The sequence below is a fragment of the Diachasmimorpha longicaudata genome, chromosome 9 (assembly GCF_034640455.1).
Source record: "Diachasmimorpha longicaudata isolate KC_UGA_2023 chromosome 9, iyDiaLong2, whole genome shotgun sequence".
Taxonomy (NCBI): Eukaryota; Metazoa; Arthropoda; class Insecta; order Hymenoptera; family Braconidae; genus Diachasmimorpha; species Diachasmimorpha longicaudata.
The window spans coordinates 7,120,151-7,145,115 of NC_087233.1; the positions used below are offsets into that span (position 1 = coordinate 7,120,151).

The following is a 24,965-nucleotide window of genomic DNA, read 5'->3' on the forward strand; positions in this document are numbered from 1 at the left end:
ACACGTACTGAGATGCGTCTTCCCCATGTGGATGGAATTGTTTGCCGGATACAGTAGTGTAAAATGAATGAAGACAGCTTGGGACGGGAGGGGGACAACGGAAGTGCCAACACCACGAAGATGTTACACCATCACCTGATGTATGAGGTACATATACAGTCCACCAACGACTGCGTCAAGGAATATGTGTCGACGTAGTATATATCCTTGAAACATGAAACTCAGCGGTGAAAAAAAGTTGTCGAGGTGGTTCTTGTCCCATTGGTGAGGTCGGACATTGCGGCAGAAGGTGAACAATTGGACCGAACAGGTGTGAAAAAATTTCCAGATGAAGTTGGTGGTAAGTTTGGGGCAAAATTCCATTTGTCTGCTATAATTTTTTTTGACAGATCACGTCTCGTCTCAGCACGACACAAAGAGCAAATTAAAATAAATAACATAGTAACTGAAAATAAAAACTGTGCATTTTATCCTGTAGCACAGGATAAAATATCTAGCGATAATAAATTTCAATTTTAATCCCCCCGAAATAAATCTGTCGGTGAAACAAATTTTTCCTCTCACTCTACCCTCCCCCAAGGTACACACAGTATTCACCCAATTGACCAACGATAATCTCGAGGAAGCCACGTAGTACCTCGACACCCGGTGATATCGTTATTTCGCATATCCATGAAAAGCACAATGGGGCTAACCCATATTTGCGGCCACCGCCAGTCTACACTGGTGTGAATGCCTCATCTTCCGCTGTACGACGAAAGTGCATGTGCACTGAAAGTGGTTACAGGGATGGAATCATAAATCAGGGGTATAAGGTCCCCATCTTGAGCGGCAAAACATCGTTATCCCTCGTATCCGTGTATACTTTACGACTATGATCCCCATGCAAAATGGCTACTGTTACTCCGATTCTCTCGTCTTCCAATTTCCGCACCCTCGGAAAAAGAAAAATATTTTACCCAAATATCCCTTTCCTTGGGAGACCTATTAATTTGCCGCTTCAATCATCTCTATTATCTTCATAAATATTTAATATTATGTATTTTTTGTGCTCAGTAGAACAGCCCTCCCCCTGTCAGACGATGTGACTGACAATTTTTTTCCCCATCTACCATTCGGTTTGCGACGTGCGGGGGCGGGAAGGGAGAAAAATAAAGAAAGTACTTTGTCATCCCCCGTATCTTCGATAGCAATTTGTACATGTAACATGTACGAGCATCGACGTCTCCCCTCTACCCTCGACTCAACGAGATTCGTTGCTTTTTGGAGTTGAATTTTATAGTCGTAAAACCCCTCACGCGGAAAGGGGAGAACTGACATATTTTATATTGACGAGGATATGGAGATGCACATGTGCACTTTGGCTGTTGCATGTGAGCTTAAAGTAACTTGTCAGGGGATACTCACTGGGTCACGTTACTGTTATAACCCCCCCATCTTTCGGATGATATGTGCGTTCTCACTGAGGATAACGTCAGTTGAAATGTTGGAGTGCCGGGGGGTTGATATTCCAGTGGAATTTTTTTTTCGCAAAAATTGCCATTTGGCACTGTGTCAGTCAACGTTTTGTTCTGCCATGTGATAAGTTCCTTTTGCCTTAATTTTTGGGGTTGTTAGTCTTGATGAAACTCCAAATTTAATTAATTATAATTTCATTTCCGATTTTTTTAATTGAGAACTTTTTCCAGAGTATTTTCAACGTTGGAATTTATGATTCATTATTGATAACCATTTACCAATGGAATTTTCCCCCCAAAAATTGCATCGGACGACGAGGTGTCACTCAATTTTTTTTTTCAATTAAATGATAGTCTGTTCGTGTCCCAATTTTCGTGTAACTTTTTTTTTGTTCCCGGGTAGTTGCCCGGGGGCATTGTAGTGGCCGTTTAGTGCAAGCACCATCTGCATAATATCCTGCGGTAAATCCAGGGAAAGCCGGAGGGGTCGACGGGGGTGAGGGAGACGAGGGGGATGGCCTCTAGGTTTTCTCCCTGCACTTAACCATTCTCAGCCAGTATGATCCCCGAGATTTTATATCCCCCCTTTTCCCCCCATGGACTCGCCGTAAACAGGCTCGTGCTCACCCATGTAAAATATCGATATCAATTATACCAAGGGTATTCATGATAAAATTCACCTCATTATTTTGATACAGCCGTTGGACCTTAATTATCTGTGGCATTTATGCATCACTGGAAAAACATGTTCACTCATTAATCTCGGTCGTAAATTACCGAGCGTTGTCAATTATTCTTTCACGGTGGAGTTTTGTAATGAGTGTTATTAAATTGTTATAATTAATTTGAGCAACAAATTACGTTGTTTGTCGTTATTTTATTTTATGGCGCCATGTTTTTTGGAGTGGGAAATGGGGGGTGGATTTATTCTAGGAATCGACGCTGGGGAACGTCGATTTCAGCTGATTGTGGATGAATATCTCGGTGATTACCGCACGTGGGGATAAAAAAAGAATGAGGAGAATGTTTTTTTTACACAGTCGTACGCGATTTTTTTTCCAGGTGAACTGGACCAGTCGACGAGAGAACCTCCGGAAGACAGATAGGAGGCGATTCCCGTGGTCGCCCTACGATGCGCAGGTGCGTCGTAGCTGTTAAAAGTGAGTACCCACTTAACAGTCTGGACCTCAGCAGATAAGACCCGGAAACAATTGGATATGCGGGTTGACGAACCCTTTGCGAGTTTCAACGTCAACATCTCGGTTACAGGAGCCACCACACAGAAGATAGCACCTCTGTCGCGGTTGGCACTCCTCATCCTCCTCAAGTTTAGGAGAATGATAACACTGTTGGTGACAATGTCATTGACTATGTTGACAGAATCAATGTGGGATTTTGGGAAAGTGTCAGGGAGCCGGGCGGATCGATTTGTCTTGGCTTTCACGCTGACTTTTTCCACTTCCTCCTCGTCATGTTATCATGAACATGTCAGTGTGCTTGCTACACGTGGGCTTAATCCACACGTACATCTACAACCGGAAATTCAGCGGTACGAGAGGTGGTGTGACGATAGCCGGTACTGAAAGCTGGCGATAACGTCGGCAGCTGTCATAGCTGTCGGTGAATGGACGATGGGGTTCAAGGCGGGACATCCTGTACGGTCTTGGAAAAAAAAAATCGAGGGTGTGACATTCGATTTCTGGTTGATAATGGATTAAGAGGATTGGCAGAACAGCTCGAAAAATTGCAGAATTTTTCGCGGAAAAAATTACGGAAGTTTCTGGAAAAATTCGTGACGTTTTTTTTTTGCTGAGCTTTCATGTATTGTTTTGAAAAATATTTTTGTAGTTCAGTGGAACTTCCGGGGGAAATCTCGTGACACCCGATTTCTGATGAAAAATCGATTAAAAGGATTTTACCCCCATCAATTGCATTACCGAACTCCCTAGTAAACTCTTCTGCTCTTGCCAGTGTAACAGCGTGGATTTACATCCCCGGTATTTGAAAAAAACCTCGTAAAAACAGACCGGCAATTTCCAAAAGAGCCTCCCCACCACCATCAAAACAAACAACGATGGGAATATAAACGAGTAACTGGGTGTATAGGTTGCCAGGCTGCACCCGACAGCTCGAATGAATTATTTCCCCGATCCTACGATGTTCCATAACTGCCTACACGCTCGTCGCGTAATACAAATGCATCGGCCGGATGACTGATTTCTACGGGGGGAGGGACAAAAAAAAAATGCTGGCGAAAACTAAAAAAAACAAGCGCCGAAGGAAAAACATTGTGACTAGAGTGAAAAAATAACGGAAGCACCGAGTGTAATAGAGAATAACGCGACGAGCGAGAGTAGCGGTGTGAAAATTGCATTAAATCCGGAATAATGCCCCATGGAAATATTTCGCCGTAGCCACGTTCGGACTGCGATTATATGCGGAGTGCGTGCCAAACCGTAAAAAAGTAATTGCACAAAAATTACATTGGATGAGCTTCATATTCCATTTCTCTGCAGGAAGCCCCGGAAATAGAGGGATTCGTCGGGGGAAAAAAATCATGACAAAACGGATAAAAAAAAAGGAGGGAAAAATATTAGGATGAAAAAAAAAATAATGTCCACGGTGGTTGGCGCAGTTGCAACGAGAGAGAGTTTATATTGAAATAAAATATGACTGGCAGTGCGTTCAACCGCAGGGGATGAAATCTACTAGTCACTGTCCGACCAGTGTGGATTGAAACTACTGGAACTGCCGCCCTACAGCCGCTTTCCAATCCCTCCGACTAACGTTCAATGTAACATATTCGTTCGGTAAATGGTGGGAGGGAAGGGAGGGGGAGAATGGGAGCCAGTGGTATTCCTTCATTACTTTTTTCCATTAGTCGAAAAAATACTTTCACAAATCCGGTTATTTTACGAGTCTGTAAAATTTTACGCTCTCCAACATTTTTCAGAGTTTATTCGACATTCGGAAGTTTTAAATACCTCGAGTTAGATGTGAATGACTATTCGCGAATGAAAATGTATACAGTAGATTTTTTAAATTTTATTTCGCCAGTCGAAGGGGTGTTAGTACGTCTAAAAATCATGATATTCATGTAATTGATGGATAAAATAATTGCTAGTATTATTTTTAATATAACATAAAAATATGACTTCCGTGCAAAGTCCTTTTTTTCCGTACGTGATCACGAAAGAAATATTGAGTAGTAAATTTTAATGAAAAAGCCGTTTAACCTCGTCGTTATTATAAATAATAACTCGATTTCATCCCACTATCCGTGATTTCGCGAGTATTTCGGCGTAAAATCCGGTGTTAATCCTCTTCCAGTTATTCTCATCGAAATTTGCATTTGTATCACCCGAATATATCCGGAATATCATCAGATTGTCAATTAAAAAGCCCACAAATAAATCCACAGTAATGAACTTTCGTCAAATTAATCCTGCACTCTCGCCCGGCTGAAAGTATCCATTAGTAATTTACTAAAGCGATGAGTGAATTAAACTGAACAAATCATCCCTCACGTTTCATAAAATTCCCCGAGTAACAAATGACCCACCAACTTACCCTACTCTGAAAATAAGACAGCCCTTCAGAATGACAGCATTAATTAATGGCCCAACGGTTTCTTATTTTAATTACTCGCACACTTGTAGATATTTGTGAGCCGTTGGTGAAGATGCTGAGGACTAATTAATTCTCCGTTCAAATCCCGGAGAACAGAGTTGAGTAACAGACGTAATTAAGAACATTTTGGGAGAGAAAATCGTGGGAGAATTATTGAGAAATTCGTGGTTGTTATAAATAAAGTTTGGGGAGGGGGATGAAGGCCCTAGGGGGCTATGCAAGGGACTGCATATTTTGCATATGTTCCTGGGGATAATTTACCTTCAAAATTCAATGTAAAATATTTTTTTCCTCACTAATCGTCTGCTAAATTAATCATCCCCCGAGGTAGCGCTCTCTCCACCGGATTTCCTAATCTCCCTCTCCCACCCCCAGCCCCATCAATCCCTTCATTGTCTTCCACCAGCAAAAGCCCTCGTCTACTTAATTCATTCATCCGATTCCGACTGTCGAACAGTGTGTGTCCGATAGCCGGTTATTATGGGACTATTTGTAACAGCGCCAGCACCAGCCGGCGCTGTACCCCAAAAGGGCGCCCTCTTCTGGCCGTCACAGAGCCGAGAGTCCCTTTATTTGAATATTGCTACGTGACCGTGATGAATGCGGGTACCTCTGCTCCACATTCACGTACATTTTCCACATATGCAAGCATGCAGGCTGGCCAACTCAATAATCCAAAGCGAGAGTCTAGGCTCACCTATGCGATTTGCGACAGTCAATAAACCTCTGTGTATTCCCCGTGGCTCTCTTCTGCGGGGACAACACAAACGTATAACTGTATAAACCTGGCTATGAAATGGGATGGGTTTGAATGCTGGGGTATTGCCGGCACTATGCGGGTCACGGGGAAAGAGGAAAGGAAAAAAACTTGTCGACTGCTGTTGACCATACGCGCTAACTCACACTCTGACGCCGTCAAATAATGGACATTTTCGAAGCTCAGGATGTCGGGGGAAGGGGGGGGAGGGGTGATGATGATGGCGTGGAAGTATTTAAAAATTTTCATGACACATTTTTGCGGAAAATATTTTCCCAGTTCCTCTAGATTTTTTTACAATAAAAAATCACTGCTTTTCCGATATTTTCATTTTCCTTCGATTTTTTTTCACCACCTCCACCGCAAAATTGACTTAACCTCTGACTAGATTTTCCGCACTTTAGATTGATCTCTCCTCCGTGTTTACAGTGGTTGACTCAAGAGTTGCAGCGGTTGACATTCGCTAAAAGAATATTTTTTTACATTGAAAAGTCCCCTCGGGCAATCTCTCCTCTTCCGCCGTCATCCTGAGCCGGGTAAGAAGCCTGACGTGTCGGTGAGTCTGTGACTTTCATAACCCAGTGTAAAGTCCATCCCCCTCTTCGTGTTTGGACGGGAGAAAGAATTTTTGCCCAGAGGGCTTGAACCCTGTGATTACCCGGCGTTCTCGCATGCCACGCGGTTAAAGCACTCGAGCCCTTGTCTCCTTCATCTGTCCACCCGGCCCTCTTGCGGGAGACAACTCGTGCCCTGAGCCACCTCGCAGGGGGAAAAAATGTAAATAATAAAGACGGGGGAAAATGGAAAAAGTGGATGTAGCTGTCATGCAGAGTGCCCTCAGGCCGCGTTTTACCGTACTCCACTCTTGAGAAATCTTTTAAAACCACAGCCCCAAGCCACGAGGAAAATTCCATCGATTTTTTTTCATCCACAAGGTGAAAAATAAAGAAAAATTAAAATGAAGTACCGTCAGTGAGAATTCGGTAATTTTCTAGCATAATTTTTTTAGTGGAGCAATAGAGTATCGAAGGCCGATGACTTTTGTGGAAAATTCAGGCACGAAAAGGGGAAAATAAAAATAATAGAGAGGGAGAAAAAAATAAAAAGGGGGTGGAGCTGTCGTGAGTGCCCTCCAGCCACATTTTAACGTACTCGATTCTTGAGAAATCTCTTAAAACCACAGCCCCCAAGCCACGAACAAATTCCATCGATTTTTCCTTTCAACCCTCAACTTCTAGAACACGATGATGCTACTTGCTGACAGGCGTGAAAAAATTCTTTGAGCTCGGAGCAGAGAATTATTTGTGAAATATCTTTTACCACAACTTCAAGAAATAAAATTTAAGAATATCATTCACGCCAGTTTCTAAAAAATGTTAAATCACAAGGTGAAAATCCGTAGATTGTCCTGTCTTCTCGAAAATATAATAAATGTTCATAATCCATTTTTCCCCCAACAATATGAGAAAATAGATCATCTCGGTGTTTATAAAATATAAAATCTAGAACCACCGTAAATACCCCCGGATGCATTTTGCACCCAAAGGCACATCTATTTCACGATGAAAATATACTGAGAAGGGCGTGTGAGTAGACTGGTGGGCTATATGAGAGCCAAGTTTATCGTCGATCCCTCGTTGCCTGAAAGCACTTGGTTCTTCATTACCGTACCAGCTGTGCCGTCAGCCCTCCTTTCCTCTTATATTTCCTCTGACACTCAAACGAAAATTTTGCGTGAAATAAATCTCTCAAAGTGGAAGTTGAGGATTTTTGTGCTCCTTTAATCGTCGTAAAAAAAATATAACGTAACGAGAAATAGTCCAGGATCTTTGATGCCACTGTAAAAACTAATGGGTGAGCTCTTAAAATTTTACGACCGAAATTTGAAGAAATTTGATGAAATTTCGTCAGTCAAACGTGAAAAACTTCGCGGAAGAATCACTGGTAATAGTAACTTTTCGTTCAATTATACTCGACAAATCGTTCATAAAAATTTAATTTCCCGTAATTCGCCGATAGGTTTTTTCACCCCCTCGAAGCTCACCTTCTGCCTACGGCTCCCTGGGAAGTTGTACCCCACCAGGTCCAACAATACCCAACAGTTAAGTCTACTTTATCCCGCGATGCTTCAGGTGGCGTTAATTTTTACGGCTATTTTCCGGACGCGTTCTCATATGGTAACGTAAAACTGAAAGATAGTTGTAGCTAGACCATAGGGTTAAGCTCCATAATAACAATATCAATTTTTCACATTTAACGGTGAGACTAGCCGATGGCTTTTTGCCACTGTTGCCGGGCAAAATTGGAACCCCTCGCGCCATCCCCGTCACCATGGAACAAATTAAATTTCCAAACATGCAGCATGGTGCTTCACCGTGTCGTTCACCCCACAATGTTTTTCCACCCTTGTCCCCTCCTCTAGCCACTGTATTTATCCCGTTTAATATTTCCAAAAGCAATATCAATTATTCATCAGTACTCGGCTGTACGATATTGTGAATAATTAAGTGGTCTCACTCTGAGTTATTGTAGATTATTAATTTGATAAATCGACTTTTGCATCCAGTGCGCCAACGACGAGCTGTACAGTTGACAATACCATTCGTCAAAGGGATATTACCATCTTGTACAGACGACACAACATTTATCTGAAAATGTCAGGCGAATCCGAAGCTCCTCCGCCAGCGGTTATTCCACCGTCGCCAGTTTTTCGTTGAGAGCTTTTTTCATTTCACTTTATTTTTCCTGGAAACTTGCGAGGCTGGTCAAGGCACCGGGGTATCAAGTGCCAGATGAAGCCGAAGCTACCCTCCACCAGTGGTTATTGTTCCGTCTCCAGGTTTACGTTATGTTTTTTTTTTCGCAACAGAAACTCGTGAAGAAGCTGTACGAGGCACCGTGGTATCAACGGCTCAAGTGGAGTCTCACCGTAAAGACGATTCGAGGCCAAATGCTGGGATGTTCGCTTGCTGGATATTCTCAGTGACATTCTTGAGACAGTCGTCTCCGGGAAAACACCTCGGGGACGTGCTATTGCCGTTGGGGATATTCCGTGGACGGTCCGACAACTGCCAGCAGTCTCGGTGAAAACCATTTTTCCTAACGTTAGTGGGTGCAGTCACGACTTCAGGAGTAGAAAAAAAAATGGGGTTCTTTTCCGCATGAGAAATGAGGTGTACACTGCCAGCAGGATGATTCGATTTCGTTTTTAGGAGGGGTAGGGGGTGAATAATTGAGGGAGGTCCGAGGGTGATGACCGTTGCGGTGGAATCAGTTGTTGAAAATGGTGTGAGCACGTGATGAGGATTTTTTTTTTCGGGTTCGGTGGTATCGTTTCCCAGGGAAATGGAAACTTTACTGCAAATTCATTCCCATTTACTTCTCCCTAGACATATACCACAGTATATACCCTTTAGTCTATTTTTTTTAACGTCTATTTTGAGGAAAAAAATATTACAGTAAATTCAGTCGCGGAATTAATCGTATGAATTACGTTGGAGAAGTCGCAATTGAATTTATTAATTCACGATTGGTTGTTGCACGGAGGGAGCAAAAGTTCATCGCATTTGTCCTCCAATAAAAATAACAAATATTCCCTTGGATGTGTGACATCGATATAACATTGAACCAATCAATTTTCAAACCAATTCATTCGAACGCACAATGAAATCATACAAATTCCGGTTGATGCCTTTCATTTTTTAGGGAAAGGAGCAATGTATCGTATTACAATTCCAATTACCGGCGAGTTTTGTTCGATATCCATCGTGGAATGAAAGTAAATACTGGAATAGTTGGAATATCAGATCAATTGTCCTGTGTATCCACAAATATCGATGCAATAAAATTGAGATAATTGAAGTACAGAATGTTCATTCAAACGAATTGCAGATTTTCATTTTCTGAATAATCAGCTTACAATTACCACAGCCGGAATAAATTGTTAATAGGATTTGATACGGGAAAATCTGATTATATCACCACCTTTGGTAATTTATTACCGACTCGGAGAAGAAAAACAATGGTTTCCGCGGATTATTTCCGATGGAATTCATTCCACCAGAGATGAAACGTAATTACTGAACCACTCACCGAGTAAAAAATAGCTATTCATTATTGACAAATGCCTGAGGCACCAACAATAAAGAAATTAAGCTCTTAAAAAAAATCGAAAGCAATTTATAGAGTTGATTAATTTTTTTTCACCCGAAATTATCGAATTATTTCACTCCCATTCCCTGAACTATCGATTCCATTGAACCAATCATTCGTGAAAAATAATTTACAGCCAATTTACTGGGTATTTTAATTTTTAAACATTAACAAACAATAAACTGCATTGCACCGAACGCGATTGCAAATTGAATTACACCGATAGTCAATCCCAGTTACCCCTCGACTTCTTATCGATTGATATAGATTTTCCCAGCTGTAGGTCATACCCGATTATTCAAGATACCCTGGTGCACGCGGGGGCGAGGAATTGCCTGTGGCATCGATAAGCCACTTAGTCAATCGAGTGAAGGGTTATAGTGGTTGACGCTCGCCAAAATTTACAGCGTAACTGTTGGAGTGCTTATAGAGGAGATGCATTCCGATAATTAATATATCTCGCTGTGAGGGGATAACCCTGAAGGCTGTCTAATTCACTCGATAATCATTGGTCGGAGATGTAAATTATTTCGAATCGATAGGTCGCGGTTTCCATTTCACTCTGCGTCCCCTGACGATCAATCGAAATCCACGAATTACTTGAGGAAAATCGAACTTGAAAGAAAAACTAAAAATAGTGGAGCTAATGAAATAATAAAATTAAAATAATTTAATTAATGGAAACAAAAGCTTGTGGAAGTGTTTGTGTGTATCGCATGTGAAAATCGTCACGTTGTGGTGCCGCTCGCTTTCATGGTGTCATTCCCATATATTTCCTCTCGAACGAGACGATCTATCGAAGGGGAAAGGGAGTGATCGTTGCTACCACTCAAATATTAATGCCGGAGTTACTTGAGTGAGTGCCGAGGGCACGATGTACACCAGCTAAATGGTTACCAATCTGAATCCACCCTTCGATTCCATCATCAGCGGAGCCCTCGGAGCGTTGAGTCCATTAGGAAATGAGAATCAACGGTTTGAATGATTGCCCACACGCCACTGATAACTCAATCATGTGGAACCATTCCCCTGAATTCTACGGGCATTTATTTCCTGGGGATAAGATTGCTGTGACGGCGTCTCCGGTGGTTAAAAAAAAATACAAATAAAATCGCGAGTTGACTTCGAGTCCCTCGGGAGTGTGTGACGCCCTTCCTGGCGCGATAAAACTCGTCAAACCGGGACCGGCGGCGGATATTAAAAATAAAATGTGGGCGGGCTCTGCATTATTGCGATGATTTGAGATTCAAAAAAAAATCCACTCAATATATTTCTCTTCCAATTCCGAATAAAATTTTTCTTTTAATTGGATCATCTACATCCCCTCATTAACTCCAATTATCGACGATAACCTCGATAATGATAATGTAATGACTCCAATCTTCTTCTCCCCGGTTAATATATCAATTTATATTTCCAATTTTTTCCGTGGAGAGGGAAAGGGGGAGGGGAATAAAAATCAGAGGCACGCATAATGAACCACGCGTTAATTAACGAGCACTTCTGCCGTCCAATTTTAATTGCAAATTTCTCGGGTGAATGCTTTGCCCTACCGTGTGGACAACGAGCGACAGGAGAGCCCACGGCGTCTCTCTCACCCACTACTTTTCCCATATATCTCTCTCATTTTTCTCTCATTCACTCTCTGTCTACTGCAGTTACCCGAATGACCGCGAAAGCCAGGGTGCGAAAGTACAAAAAAAAATCGACTTCTACTCGCCGAGACATCACGACGAATACTCCAACTTAGTTTTTGTGTGTGTTTTCCGAGTTTAATGACGCGGAGAGAAGAGTTGACTTTTTCCGTCGCGTTAAGTTTGTTTGTACGACGTTGCTCGAGATTTCAATTAAAAATGCAAATTTAATGTTGAATCGCGCCTCTGTTGGACGATTGCTGTTGTCACTTGACTGACGATAATAGAATAACTTTTTCATTGGGAATTAAGAGATATTACATGCTCAGGAAAATTGTCGGATAAGAATTAATAATTAAATTGTTAAGGGAAGTGCCAGTGGATGGTACGAAAATTCGCGACAATTTTGACTGAATAAATTTTTTTTTTATTTGACTCCCTTTCGTGGAATATTGACGATACATTGGGGTAGAGAGGGAGTAGAACCGACGAAATTGAACACAAACAACTCTATATTTTTGCCAATGTTTTCTAGCAGACAAGTTCTTGTGTATATATCCCGTGTTGTGAATCATAGTACGGTTTTTTGTAAATTGAATAGCATATTTGTTTTTTGTTATATGGTGTTATGAAGCTAGAAGCGGTGAAGAGCAACGGGGCAGTTCATGAAAAAACGTGTGACCTCCGGTCAATTGTTCGCGATAAAAATCGAGAAACAATCGGAAAATTAGGCATTTTAATTTCCCGATAAGGGCGTCACAAGTACTTTAATTCGCCCATCAATGGGGACTCATTACGACAGGAATTGATACTGAATGTTCATCTGGATCGCTAACGCCCTCACGGAGGGATAAATATTCGGTAAAAATGATGGAATTTCAATGGAATAAATAAATTCCCAACTATTCAGGTGATCGATGTTCTGCTGCACCTTCCAAACTTTTCAATGCTCATTTCCACCCCAGCACTTTGTTACCACCATTGTGCAATTAATGTCTCCATTCCCACTGTTTATATGAAACTTTAACGAAAGTCCCATTAAGTATTTCCTTTGCTCCCGAAATTGATTGCCGCGGGCTGGAGAAAGAAAGATTCCCGATGCAAAACTTGAACTTCAATAACGAATGAACGTCTTGGAAAAGCTCTCACAAAAATGTATAAAGCTCTTTCCGAGACCCACGTTCGGAATCCCCCGTCCAATTTCACTGTATTTTCTCGAGCGAGAGAGAAAACAGTTATTAGAAAGTTGCCTCCCCGGGTCCAGAGGTGCACGCCAACCAGTGGGAGGAAAATTCTTCTGGACTATTTCGCTCAACAGAGACCAAACACCGGTATGTAATATGGCCTGAGTTGGCAATATAGGGAGTGGAGAGAAGTACCAGATGTAATTGAAGACTGTGGCGTGATGGGTTTTAACACGGAAAATGTTCATTGGTTCGAGAGGAGATGAAATTTTGAAAAACAAGAGGGAAAAAAAATATTCTCACATTGACTGAGGGTATGTTTTTGCAACTCAATCAATTCTAGACAACTGGATTTTTATTTTGTGAAAAAACTTCAACGATTTGACACGATAATTCGGAGAATATTTATGCGAGATAAATGGGCATTTATTTATTTACTTATTGTTTGCGGGAGTTGCGTTCAATATTGAAGAAAGGCTGATGAAAATAACGAAATAATGGGGGACGGGGAAATACCGTGAATTTTTTAGTTGAAAAGAAGTGGGTTTCAACCTCTCAGGTTTACGTTCAACGGAAGAGATTCAAATCTCGCCTGTCGCCCAGTCTCTTTCCCGTTACGTCCTACGGTTTCTGTGTCAGCATCTTTGAACCCTACGCAAGAGGAACAGAAAATGGGGAGAAAGAAAGGGCTGCCGCTGCCACACCCCTTTACCCTCTTTCTTGAAACCGGTATTTTCATTTTCCATTTCCTTTATCTTTTCTCCCGGTGAAATTCACGAATCGCGATAGATTTTCCTACCGTCGGGAACTCGCGGTCTTTTGAATTTCTAGGACCTGCCTGTGTCTACTACATGATCACAGTTACCTCGTAAAAAAAATTATCTAATGGCATTTAATTCATTAATTTGAAACTATGCAGAAAAAAAAAATACTGAACGACCTGGGGAATTCCCGGAGAGGACATTAATCTCAAAATTGGATTTTTTAATCCAGGAAAAAAGGGTGAAATGTAATGTAATCCTACAGATCTCATCTCTCAAATGACTTTCCCTTGAAAATCCCCAAATCCATTTGTCTCATTAAAAATCAAAAAAGTCCTCTCATTTTACCCCGATCTCTCCTACGTCACATTTTCAAACCCAATACCCAGAATGAAGACGTCTTGCACACTCCAGTTTTCTCATTACAACCCACCCAGTAAAATTTCGCAGCTGAGGGCCGGGGTGAAAAGCTCCGGGTTGAAAAATTGTAAACCCCGAAGCAAATTGTTATTAGTGCAGCATCCGAATGCTTGGCAATCCATTAGCAGAGAGCTTCTGCGGCCACTCGTCAGCATCTTCGCCTCGGCCTTGATTAAAATTCACGAAACAAGCGCACAAGATATGTGTACCCTCAGCATTCAGATAGACCACTCCAAACCCTCTCCTGGGTCACTCACACTCCCGTCTTTCGCGCACAACACCAGTTGTCTTCGTGTCCCGGTTACCGTACTTTCCTCCCTCAAATTTTTTTTCTCTTTGTCACCGAGAAAGGAGAGGAAAAACAATTAGAAAGAGAGACCGGGGGGGTCAGGGGGTGGGTTGCAAACTCGCTCGTCTCTTTCACGTGTCACATCCACTCACACAGCTGCCAAGCAGAAGAGACTAGTCCATTCCCCGGCTTCATTCGCTCTAGATACCGAAGGAACAAATGAGACAGCAGCAGCGGATGGAGAGGTTGCGATGTTGAGATTATGTGATGACAGAGAAGTAACCATCGGTCTTGATTAATGGACTCCTCAAGGCGATCACTCATTCCTCCGCTCTACTCGCTAATGGTTTTTTGTGTCGTTTACATCAATGAAAGGACAGACCAGGGAAAGTTCCCGAAGCTGTCTGGCATTGACTATTTTTTATTCCAGGAAAACGCGTTAACAGGCTTTTCATACACTACTGTACACCAGTGTATGTTTAACTCTTGGTAATAAGCCAGGACAACTACTCGATTCATGTTTCCACGTCCAGAGAGAGGGCAATCGGCCAAATATTCATGCACGACCTCCCCTGGGGAACTGGGAAGACACTCTTTTGACATGTAGATTATAGATTTTGAGAATTTTGGAAATTGGTGGAGGAAAAGTAGGTTGATGAACGAATTGTTCAATTAATTATCCCCTTGTTGGCGAATCAAAAGGGTGTGAAACCATGTTTTATGCAAATTGTGGGTTTTTATAAATTGTAATGCCAGTTTTTCATTTTATGGGGAGAAAATTAATTCAGTGCTTGCGTGGAAAGGAAATTTCATCAAAGTACTGGGGAAAATTGGTTGCCCGTTATCATATATCCGAGGGAATATAACTCCTGATTAAGGATCACATATTCTCCAATATAAACCGAAGTTTGATATTCTCCACAATTTTCCCCACCGCCACGAGAAAGAGGACATCCCTCACATATGAAATACCCAACGTGATAAAACAGCTCAATGTTAATAAAACGAAAATAAATCATTCTGAAATAGGAACAAAATGCGAGCCATTTGAAAAAATCACTTCTCCAAATTTTTTATGTTATTCCAAACAGTTTCTTCCGCTCCAGAAACTCATTTCGCTCACGTGGTGAGAAAATTTAATTAATGTGACGCGAAAATTAACTCAAACCAGTCCTCAAATATCCGAGAGAATATAACTTCTGATTAATTGTGAAATATCCTTGAATACAAACGAAACTGGAATATTCCGACAATTCCACCCCGACCACCACTATTTTCTCTCTCTCTGTCTCAGCAAATAGTTGAAATGAAACTAAATCCAAATAGGCACTGGTACAGTATCCAGGCGTCTTGGTTATACCACGTGCCAGCGATTTCACAGTTGCTTGGCAACCTGAAAAGGTAAATCGTTCTTCTCGGTAGGAAAGGATTTGTGTTGGGCTGCGCCCGGAAAATTCAAGTCATACATCGAACCAGCTGGAGGATAGGTGAGAGCCCAGTGACGCCGGGTGGAAGGGGATGAAAGGGGAATGGAGAAATGTAACTGTGGGGTTTCGTACGAAAAAGTGGCGTCAAAGCGACGCCAAATACAACCCCACTTTTCCTCCTTCAACTGTTTGCGTATCTCTGCTTGGGTATGTTTGCTCGTTTTCAATGAGAGCCCGGGTTACGGTTCACAGTATTTCGTTGCACTAGAACTTGGGAGAAAGCGAAATACATGTAAAAGGAGAAGATGAAAATTTTTGGATTCATTACACGAGGAAGAAGACAAAAATCCAGATTTTTTGATTATTTTTGATTAGGGATTATAATTTTATCAATTACCCAGTGCGTTTGACTGAATTGTTATTAATTGTTGGCGCTAGAAGCGCTGCAAGTGATAATTATTCGACTAGCGAGCCGATTACTGCGGACAATTCGTGAACAATAAAGTTGTGGAACACTCTTTCAAGCCGAGCTGTCATTGTTGACATCCGTCCACCCAGTCACGCACAAATATCCATTCATATATTCATACAAAACATTTCGACAATTAATTGGCGACTGTGCACACGTCCATAACTTATAATTAATGCGCTTTCATTGTCACAGATGTATCAATATCGCGGGGTAAATGATACAACCAACATTTTGATTGATTATGCGTCATCAATAACTCGGCTTACTGTGTCAAAAATTCGTAAAGACGCGATAAAACACCAATCGATAACGCTCAAGCGATATTCAAATCCTCGAGAAGCTGATCGAGTTTATAAAAATGAATTTAATAGAATTTTTTAGCCACAGCGTGAGGTTTTTCAATTAGTTCTAGGGCGTCTGACCAAAACTAGTGTCATATCACTGAAAATCACAACTTTTATTTTTCTGTATTGTTCCCCGGCGCGGTATTTCCATTTGCTCACAGCTGATTCTGAAAATCCACGGGTATGAGCTCATGCTGTGCTCTAGTACCCGACCCGACAATCCACGGTACCCTGGGTCCGGTTCAACGGCTCGTGGCATACACACACGCGTCCCTGAATTGAAACGAGGAAATATTTTTTACCCCAATTTTTTTTTTTATTCCCTGCAACATTTCTCCTCAACTCGAAAATTATTTCAGGTGCTGAGGTGATCTCATGCACACCATTAAAATTTCAAGATTAATGCTTGAGCCGTTTATTTATGCTTGAAATATTCCAGAAGTGGTAGGAAAGCGCACTCTCAGAAGCGGACGCTGGAGATGTAAAAACAGGCATTCAACGTATTGAATTTCTCCATATTTCTCTTTGGTATGAAAAATGTTACTTTTAGAACGAATTCGCTTGTTTGGTAATTTATGAGAATTGTGGGAAGTGGTGTAATGAATCGGCATGGAAATGTGTGCGTGGAAAATATACGAGTTCTGTATAATTTCTGTGTATATACATTGAAATGTGGTTGAAAGGATAATTATTTCGGATGGAAAGGAAATATTTCCCATTTTATCTTCATTTCCCTATCACGTTTGAACATAATCCCCACGAAGAAAATGATCTTATTCCAGTTATGAAGATGGAAATATCACATCTGGAGGAGTGTTTTTTTCCAATTTGTGATAGACATTTTAAATTGGAAAAGTTGAGGTGACTGAAGTACGTTGGGCGATATAAAGTTTCCCATACGAATCATGGGAATAGCCTTTAGTGAAGTGGAATCTCGAACTGAGCTTTAGATTATTAAGATTCTCGGGGAAACTCTATTCGTGATAAGGACGTTGATTCGTTATTCTAAGAACTATTTTATCCTGAAACCAGAACTTCTATTTGAAAACAGGAAATATGAAAAGTTGTCAGCTATTTCATTCGCTCCGAGTATTGAACCTGCCTTAATGCCTCCTTTCTCATCGGTGATAAATTATTGTGGGAAATTGCAAAATTCATGGAAGATCGGGTAAAAGTTTTTGTTCACGTGACAACGAATTTTCTCAGATGAAAAATCATTGCAATATTTTTTTGCTCTGTGAGGAATTATGAACGAGCAATTGAAAGGAGATGAACGATAACTCTATCGAAACTTCCTGAATGAACGATAAGCCGGTTAAAATAGGACCGAGCGTAGGGTATTTCACCCGGGACAATATTTTCATGCTCCGACGAGTCGATAAAACGTGCCGCAATACTTTCAGTAATTAACTGTCGCGAAGAAAATTATTAAAAAAGAAGTATTGAGAGGAAAAATGAAACGAGAAGAACGAGAGTATTAAGAGAGTGGAGCGGAAAAAAATATGAAAGGAAAACAAGTCTGCGGAAATGTTCAGAACAAAACGAATGAAAGGAAAAAGTGGAAAATGTTGAGTGGCTTCCCCCTCGCGTATAGAAAGATGAGATGGACAGGGGGGATGGGTGCGTGGAGCAGATGGAAAATGCAGTAATGGGCGGTGGCTGGGATGATGGAAACTACGGTAGAATGGATTAATTATCTCCTCACCTCGCGCTCATTTTCTGTGACTTTTTCATTACAGTTGAATCACAATTTTGTCATTACAAACGGAATCATTTTTCCCTCTCTGGGAAAAAATAGAATTGTAGAAATGTAATTTGAATTTTAATTGTATCTTCACGAAGGAATATTAATATTTGCTGATGCAAAATATAATTTTTCCACAGAATTTAACAAGTCTGACAATTATGGAAAAATTCTGGCCCTTGAAATTGAAAAATTCATAACGCGCATAATTTTTAAACTGAAGCAATATAAAAATTTAAAAACCTAATACTTCACTTCAATTATTTTTATTCCCAACAGACGCCATCGATTCAGTGTTTTTAATCGAAAAAAAAAAATTTTAATCAGGGAAAAGTTTCTTTAACTTTTATGTATCGGACGGACCCAGCAAACTTTCCCTCGAATGCATTAAATAAATTATCGATATTGCTACTTATAACATCAATCAGCAAATACGCGAGGGGCTTTCAATAAGTTTGTCGAAACTTTACGAAACATCCATTGAGCAGATGCCTTTAGAATTGACTTCTCACGAAAGTCCAATAAAACTGCCCCCACTTTCCCCAGCCCCATCGATTATATTTTTTTAATCAAAAGAAGAATCAACATTGTCTCTGAGACAGTGGCGTCCCTCTGCCCTTCTACTTGAAAGCTGTGAATCGAAATTGACTGAATTAAGGGCCTAGACTACCCCGATGCAAACACGTTTGAGAATGAATGAAGATGAAGGCGAAAGACAAGGTGAACGAGGCTTGCCAGTACTGTAGCTGTATTTAGCTTGTTAAATACTGGCGTTGACTCAAACAATGGTATCCTGAGGCAATGTGACCAAACCCGGTGCTACACAGACTACAACAGGGTAGTTTAATTGTATAGTATTTGCTCATTGTAATTATCCAACCTGTGTGAATGTCTTACCAGCATGTAACTTCCGACAGTATCTCTATACCTATTCCATAGACCTACCCTCAGGCACTATCGTCGTTTTGACCTTCTAATTGCGAGTAAATATACTAGCTTCCTCACTGGGAATTATCCTGTGTTATGAACGTGGTTTCGCGCACCGAGAATTTTGATTATTTGTTCGACTAAGTTTTCAAACGGATGGTTGTAATCTGTATGTATCACCTCGAGTCCACGTACTTTGTGGTGTGCATTCAAATTTCAAATTAATTAAATTTCTCAGAGTCATCAGGGCATTGCACACGAAGAGAAATTTCGGATAAAAAATTCGGGTGCTAGTGAAATGCGCGATGAAATGACTTTACCTGCCCAGAGAACCGAAATTTTGTCTCAAATTCGCTATAAAAAATGTCCGCAGTGGGTAGGAAACATCCTGGTGTTGGCCAGTGAAAGCTTTTGAACTCAGAAAAGTTCGTGAACCGCAGCCAAAAAATTTCTGGGCCTAAAGAAATAATCACTCACCGATGGTGGTCAGCACAGTGAGTGAGTAGAGGAACGCCTTGGCGAAGTTCCACTCGTAATCCGGCACTTTTCGTTCACTAGTTGGCCCATCGGCATTGCCATCAGTGTGTGTATCTGTCTGCTGCCTAGCTTTCATGTCTTCCGTTATTGTATCCACAAGTTTGTCTTGGAATTTTGCTATCTCTTGCTCAGCGAGACGCGTCCAATTCTCACGATAGAGAATATTGAGCTGTTCCGTTATCCCCCAGATACTCTCCACGGTTTGTTCTCGAGCAACTCGATGCATCTAGGGGAGTGAAAAAAAAATAGCACATATATACATAGAATTGCAGTATATAAAGATTTAAGAACAAAACGTTTTAGAGACCCATTCGATCGTCAGAGCCGTTTGTACTCGATAACCGGAAATAATTGCCAGGATTGCTTCCCCGGTGGGGAGAGGTAAAGGGGAAGGGCCAATTCGCTTAAAGCGCTCTGTTCTGGAAACTTCGGTGAAATGGGCGAGACGTAGGAAAGTGATGAGAGGAGACTATCACGATTTGCGATAAGGTGAGGCTGAAGAGATAGTGCAGCAGTACTGGCATTACCGTAAATCACGTTTTAGTGACTGTCTTTGAATTGTTTATTCCACTGGATCTGGGGAGAGTGGGCGGGGTATATCGATCAGGACCGAGAAGTGCAAAGGGATGATTGAGGTGGTGAACAGAAGTTGGGTTAATAAAATTTAAAGCTCTCCACTTTTGAGCGACGTTTCCGTCTGAAATTTGGAATTTTACCCTACCTTATTCCACCAGGCGGTGAGATTCCGATCGACGGGTTCATTGCTTTTAGCAATGGTGGGCAAAGTTCTCTGCTGGAGTCCGCCATCAGCGCCACCCTCGATAGCCAAGAAGATGAAGCTCCCGAGAAGTGTGTAGGCGACAAGTAGAGCACAAATCCCGAGGTTAATTATGAATCCCTTGAAAAAGGAGTGATGGCTGGCCTTGTCTGGGACTCCCCCAAAGCACAGACACCTGATTTGCCTGGTCTGTGCTTTGGAGGGTGTGTTCGTGCGCTTCAGGGACGAAGTGTTGCCGTTGTTCGCGGCTTTAAGGCCCTCGTATGCCCGGTAGTGGCGGTCCTTCTCCATCCTTTAGCAGCCCCAATACTCTTCACTGTACCCCACCTGCCGATCACCTAGACAGCACACCCCTGTCGCCCTCGAATCTCCAACCCCGAGGTAGCGCGAGGTAGCATTTATCGTGGAGGAAGTCAAACAGTCGTCATGTGGAGGCACGACGGAATACTGTGAGGAGGCGAGGAGGAATCCTCCGGGGGGTAGATCACACCCCTAGACTCACTCCGATCTCTGATCTCCGCTAGCTCGCTGACCCGATGACGTCATTAGTATAAATATTGTCATGTTTCACCGGCTATTCACCCTCTCTAAAGCCCACCAATCCGCCATATTTGTTATCCACACTCCGGCTCGTCTATCCCCCGGGGAGTAATAATTTCGTTTTATTTCAATCCACACACCCTGCGATTATCATGCAAATGCCACGGGGGTACCGTCTCGAGGGAGCACTTCCGGAGATGATCGAGCTCCTGGTGAATTACTTCTTCCCTGTTGACACGTGGTGACTTCTCATTAGCTGACTTCCAAATATTCCAATTTAGCACAGCGGATCGATCCGCCAACGGAAGGGACGAATTGCAAATCGTGATTAAACGCAAATCGCGATACTTTGTCACCGGACGAACACCCTTGCGCACAACGTTGTACACATCAGCGGTGAATAATTCATTCCGCTTTTCCACTTGTGATGGCAATGTATTTCTGGGGGAATGCGTGTATTCAACGCAACCGAGAACGACTGCGGACGCTGACTGATGATATTTCGTGGTTCACGTGAAACTGGTAATCGCTGTGATTATATCATTTCAAGTTGACAAAAATTATCATGAGATATTTATTCTCATAGCTGTGTCGTCAATTTCAGTTTTGCTGACGGTTGTAGTGACGCCGGTGGAAGGATTCATTGCTGTATGAAGGGGATGATCATTTGGGGGAGCTGGTGGCAAGTGGCGGGACTGAGCACTGCCACCGAGTTTGCCGCCCTGGCAGTTGGACCCTCATTAGGGGATGATGAAAAACCTCGATGAAATTAAACACTCCAGCGAAAGCGCTGTTGAGAGGGCTCTTGGGTTTCGCCACTAGCTGCTATCGGCTGTTATGAATATTATTTCAGATTTCTGGAGTGGCTCCGGGTGGGGTGATCCTCATCGGTGGTGGGATATACTCGCTGTCGCTTGTACAATTTCATGACCAATTTTATCGTCTCCCGACGGACTTCTCGGCAAATCACGAGGCGCGGGACTTTTTGTTTCTACATCGTTGCTCGTTCTTGCGTCTGCCTGTGATTTTTATATCTTTGGAGAACTCCGTGGCTCCGCAATACGCCAAGTCTGGAATTGTCGATTCAACCGGGTGACGGCGGTCTTTAATCTGAAAGAAAGACGAGAAAGAGAAATTCAGTTAGATGTCGGCGGTTTTAAATTTCGTTATGTTAGTAGCATGGAATTTCATGCCAGAGGGGGATTATAATCTCTCAGAGTGCGAGCGTTGAATTCTTGGAATCAAGAACTGTCTTGGAAATTGTGGACAAGGGGCCGTTGTTACTGGAGATATTGGAACTTTCCTCAGGAAAATTAGCATTTTTCGTTACGTTGGGAGAAGAGATAAGTTGGAAATAATTTCTGGCAGTGGGCACCGGAAACAAATATAAATATATCAAAATTCTAGAGGGGCACGGAAATTTTCCTGTCTCTGGATTAATTTCTCAGGGAATAATTGTCTGAGCTTTTTTATACTGGAACATAACAATTTAATTTAACTTTTGGTTGAAGAATAACTTCTGATATTGCCGGGATTCAATTAATCTTAACAGAGTGGTGAAGGATTATACCAATCTAGGGAAGTGAGGGGATGATAATTTCCATGGAAATGCGGGAGATGCAGTTACGGATATTACTCGAAGCTTCTGAAATTAATTATGCCAAAGACGGAAAAATGACGTCTGAGGGACACTCGGTGCGTCACGGGAACTAGGCAACTTTTATGTCTCGGATATTCTCGGGGTACATGAAGTGATTACTACGGTGGAAAGTGAATTATGTGCTCTTCCATTTTGATAGTCCAACTTGGAGGACTTCGGGATAAGGGAGCGTTATTCGAGGTAGCACGACAACGTTGAGGGACAGTGACTGATTGGTTACAGGTTCGGGGGAGAAATCGTGTGGAAAACTTTGCAATCTCGGGATCGGGCTCATTGTTTTCGCTTCACCGCGTGTGGTACTTGGAGGTTGTATGTAAAAGGGTGGGGTGGAGGTGACATCGAAAAGTTTGTGATGCGTTTTGATAAACATTCCTTTTGGTCTTTCAAGTGGAGACGATGTGATGACGCCAGGGTGAAAATCCCCTGACTTTCCTTTTACCGCATTCGATGAGATTAACCCACTGCGAGGGTAATCAAGTCAACATCATCTCAACTAAAAAATTGTCGATATAAATATTCACTTTCCATCAATATTAGCCAGCCAGTGTCAACGAAACAAGTCTACACCGTCCAAACAAAGCGAGCGCATTCGTGCGGAAGTCGGTACTGTTGACAATCCCAAAATCCATATATGCATGACCGGCGGGGGAGGACAAGCTCGAAGGATATGTCAGAAAGAACGAATATATCTCCAGTCGTGCCTTCCGGATGGTGAATACCAACGGAGAGTCTGTTGGACTTCCACGGTCGTTAGCTCTCACTGCCGAAGGCCGTTGGGAATCCTCCGGAAGTTACAAGATCTAGTCTCAAGGATATTTAAATCGACATCTCAAAGGCATACAGAGGATTTCCAGGATACACGCTGGACTCCGGAAGTTGAGCTGTCATCGCCCTTGGGGATTAGCCAAGAGAATACCAGGGAGGATATTTGAACATTCATAAATCCGATTTTTCGCATGATTTTTCTCATTGATACATGATGAATAATAATATGCCGTTAAAATATTTGATTTAAATATGACGGTTCATTTTAAAATGCAAAAAGTTACTTCACTCGAAGTACTTCAATATTTTATCACCGAAGATCGTGAATATATCATAACGCGTGATATTGTGGCCATAAGGTAGGCGAGCCCACCTCAGAGGAAATATTTATTCCGCAGATAACGAACGTTGATCGTTATGGGCCCGCTGTCATAACCAACCGGTTCAGCAGCCGAGCGCGAATGGATATTTCACAGTCATACGCGTAAACCCCGATTGGTGGCTCTGTATTGGAAATGGTTAGTGCACTTCTAGATTTGGACGAGGGATCCAGGTTTCAAGATTACCCCCGTCATATATTAGAATTTATAACTCGGCATAAAGCTCGCGGAAAATCTTCGGAGATAGCCAGTGTGGGGGAGAATCGAGGAGTTGTCGATTTCGATAAGACGTCGGAAGGGTAGACGGGGGGAGAGTTCATCGTCTTGATGCTTTCACAGGATGCAGATAGACGAGTAAATAGAGAGGGGAGTGAGGGTGGTGCGGTGGTGGCGGAAAAGGCAATTTTTCCGGTCGACGATTTACCTCAAACATTTCATCTTTTTTTAGCAACGGATACGTGCGCCCGACATTCAGCGAGTTTTAAATTCGTATCAATTGTCGGGGCTTCTGGTCCATGGAGAGATGTTTATTCAATTCTGCTTGTCGCAGTAGTGAGATGTTTGGTTTTTTGATTTTTCGTGGTTTTGGAACGGGAAAATCGATGTATCGATGGAGCTTTGGGGATTGTGGAAGGAAATAAGGTTCTGTGAAGTGCGATTGAAGATAAATTGGAGGAGGAGATTCGAGGAAACATCTTGAATAGTTTATGACAGATGGAGATAGAGATTTTGTGGGAAAAAGTGGCGGTAAAAATACGGGGGTTAAATTCAAAAATCCAAAAAGTCGGACATGTCCCTTACAAAACCCCCGGCAACCCCTCGCTGCAGCTGTAACAATACATTTCCCCCAGCTGTTCCCTCAAGTGCTGACCCTCCCCACATTTTAGCCCTCCTCTCCCTCCCTCAACTGACTGCATTCACTATGTTATCCGCCCCGGGGAGAAAATTCCCCAGAAATCCCCCGGATGGAGGTGAAATTTCGTTCAGCAAAAGCATAAAATCGTCCCCTCGATTTTCTTCATACAACAGTGTACACTGTCTGATCGTATCTCTACCTCCTCTACTGGTGAAGTGCTAGACCCCCGCGATGATCGTAGAAAGACGCTG

The 24,965-nt window shown here is 42.2% G+C and overlaps 2 protein-coding genes across 4 annotated transcripts in view; one reads left to right on the top strand and one right to left on the bottom strand.

The window, feature by feature from the left end:
- Positions 1–24,965, bottom strand: part of LOC135166254 (TWiK family of potassium channels protein 9-like) — a 127,985-nt gene that overhangs the window by 15,307 nt on the left and 87,713 nt on the right. For all 3 annotated transcript variants that reach the window (XM_064128341.1, XM_064128342.1, XM_064128343.1), the window contains exons 3-4: positions 20,457–22,163; positions 19,676–19,961 (exon numbers count right to left, since the gene is read on the bottom strand). In XM_064128341.1, the coding sequence (XP_063984411.1) occupies positions 19,676–19,961; positions 20,457–20,804 (634 nt within the window). In that variant the 5' untranslated portion in view covers positions 20,805–22,163. The remainder of the gene's footprint in view (positions 1–19,675; positions 19,962–20,456; positions 22,164–24,965) is intronic.
- LOC135166256 (uncharacterized) lies at positions 2,527–6,803 on the top strand. The gene is made up of 2 exons (XM_064128346.1): positions 2,527–2,617; positions 2,727–6,803. Exons 1-2 carry the CDS (start codon positions 2,590–2,592, stop codon positions 3,038–3,040), a joined length of 342 nt encoding a protein of 113 aa, XP_063984416.1. The 5' UTR covers positions 2,527–2,589; the 3' UTR covers positions 3,041–6,803.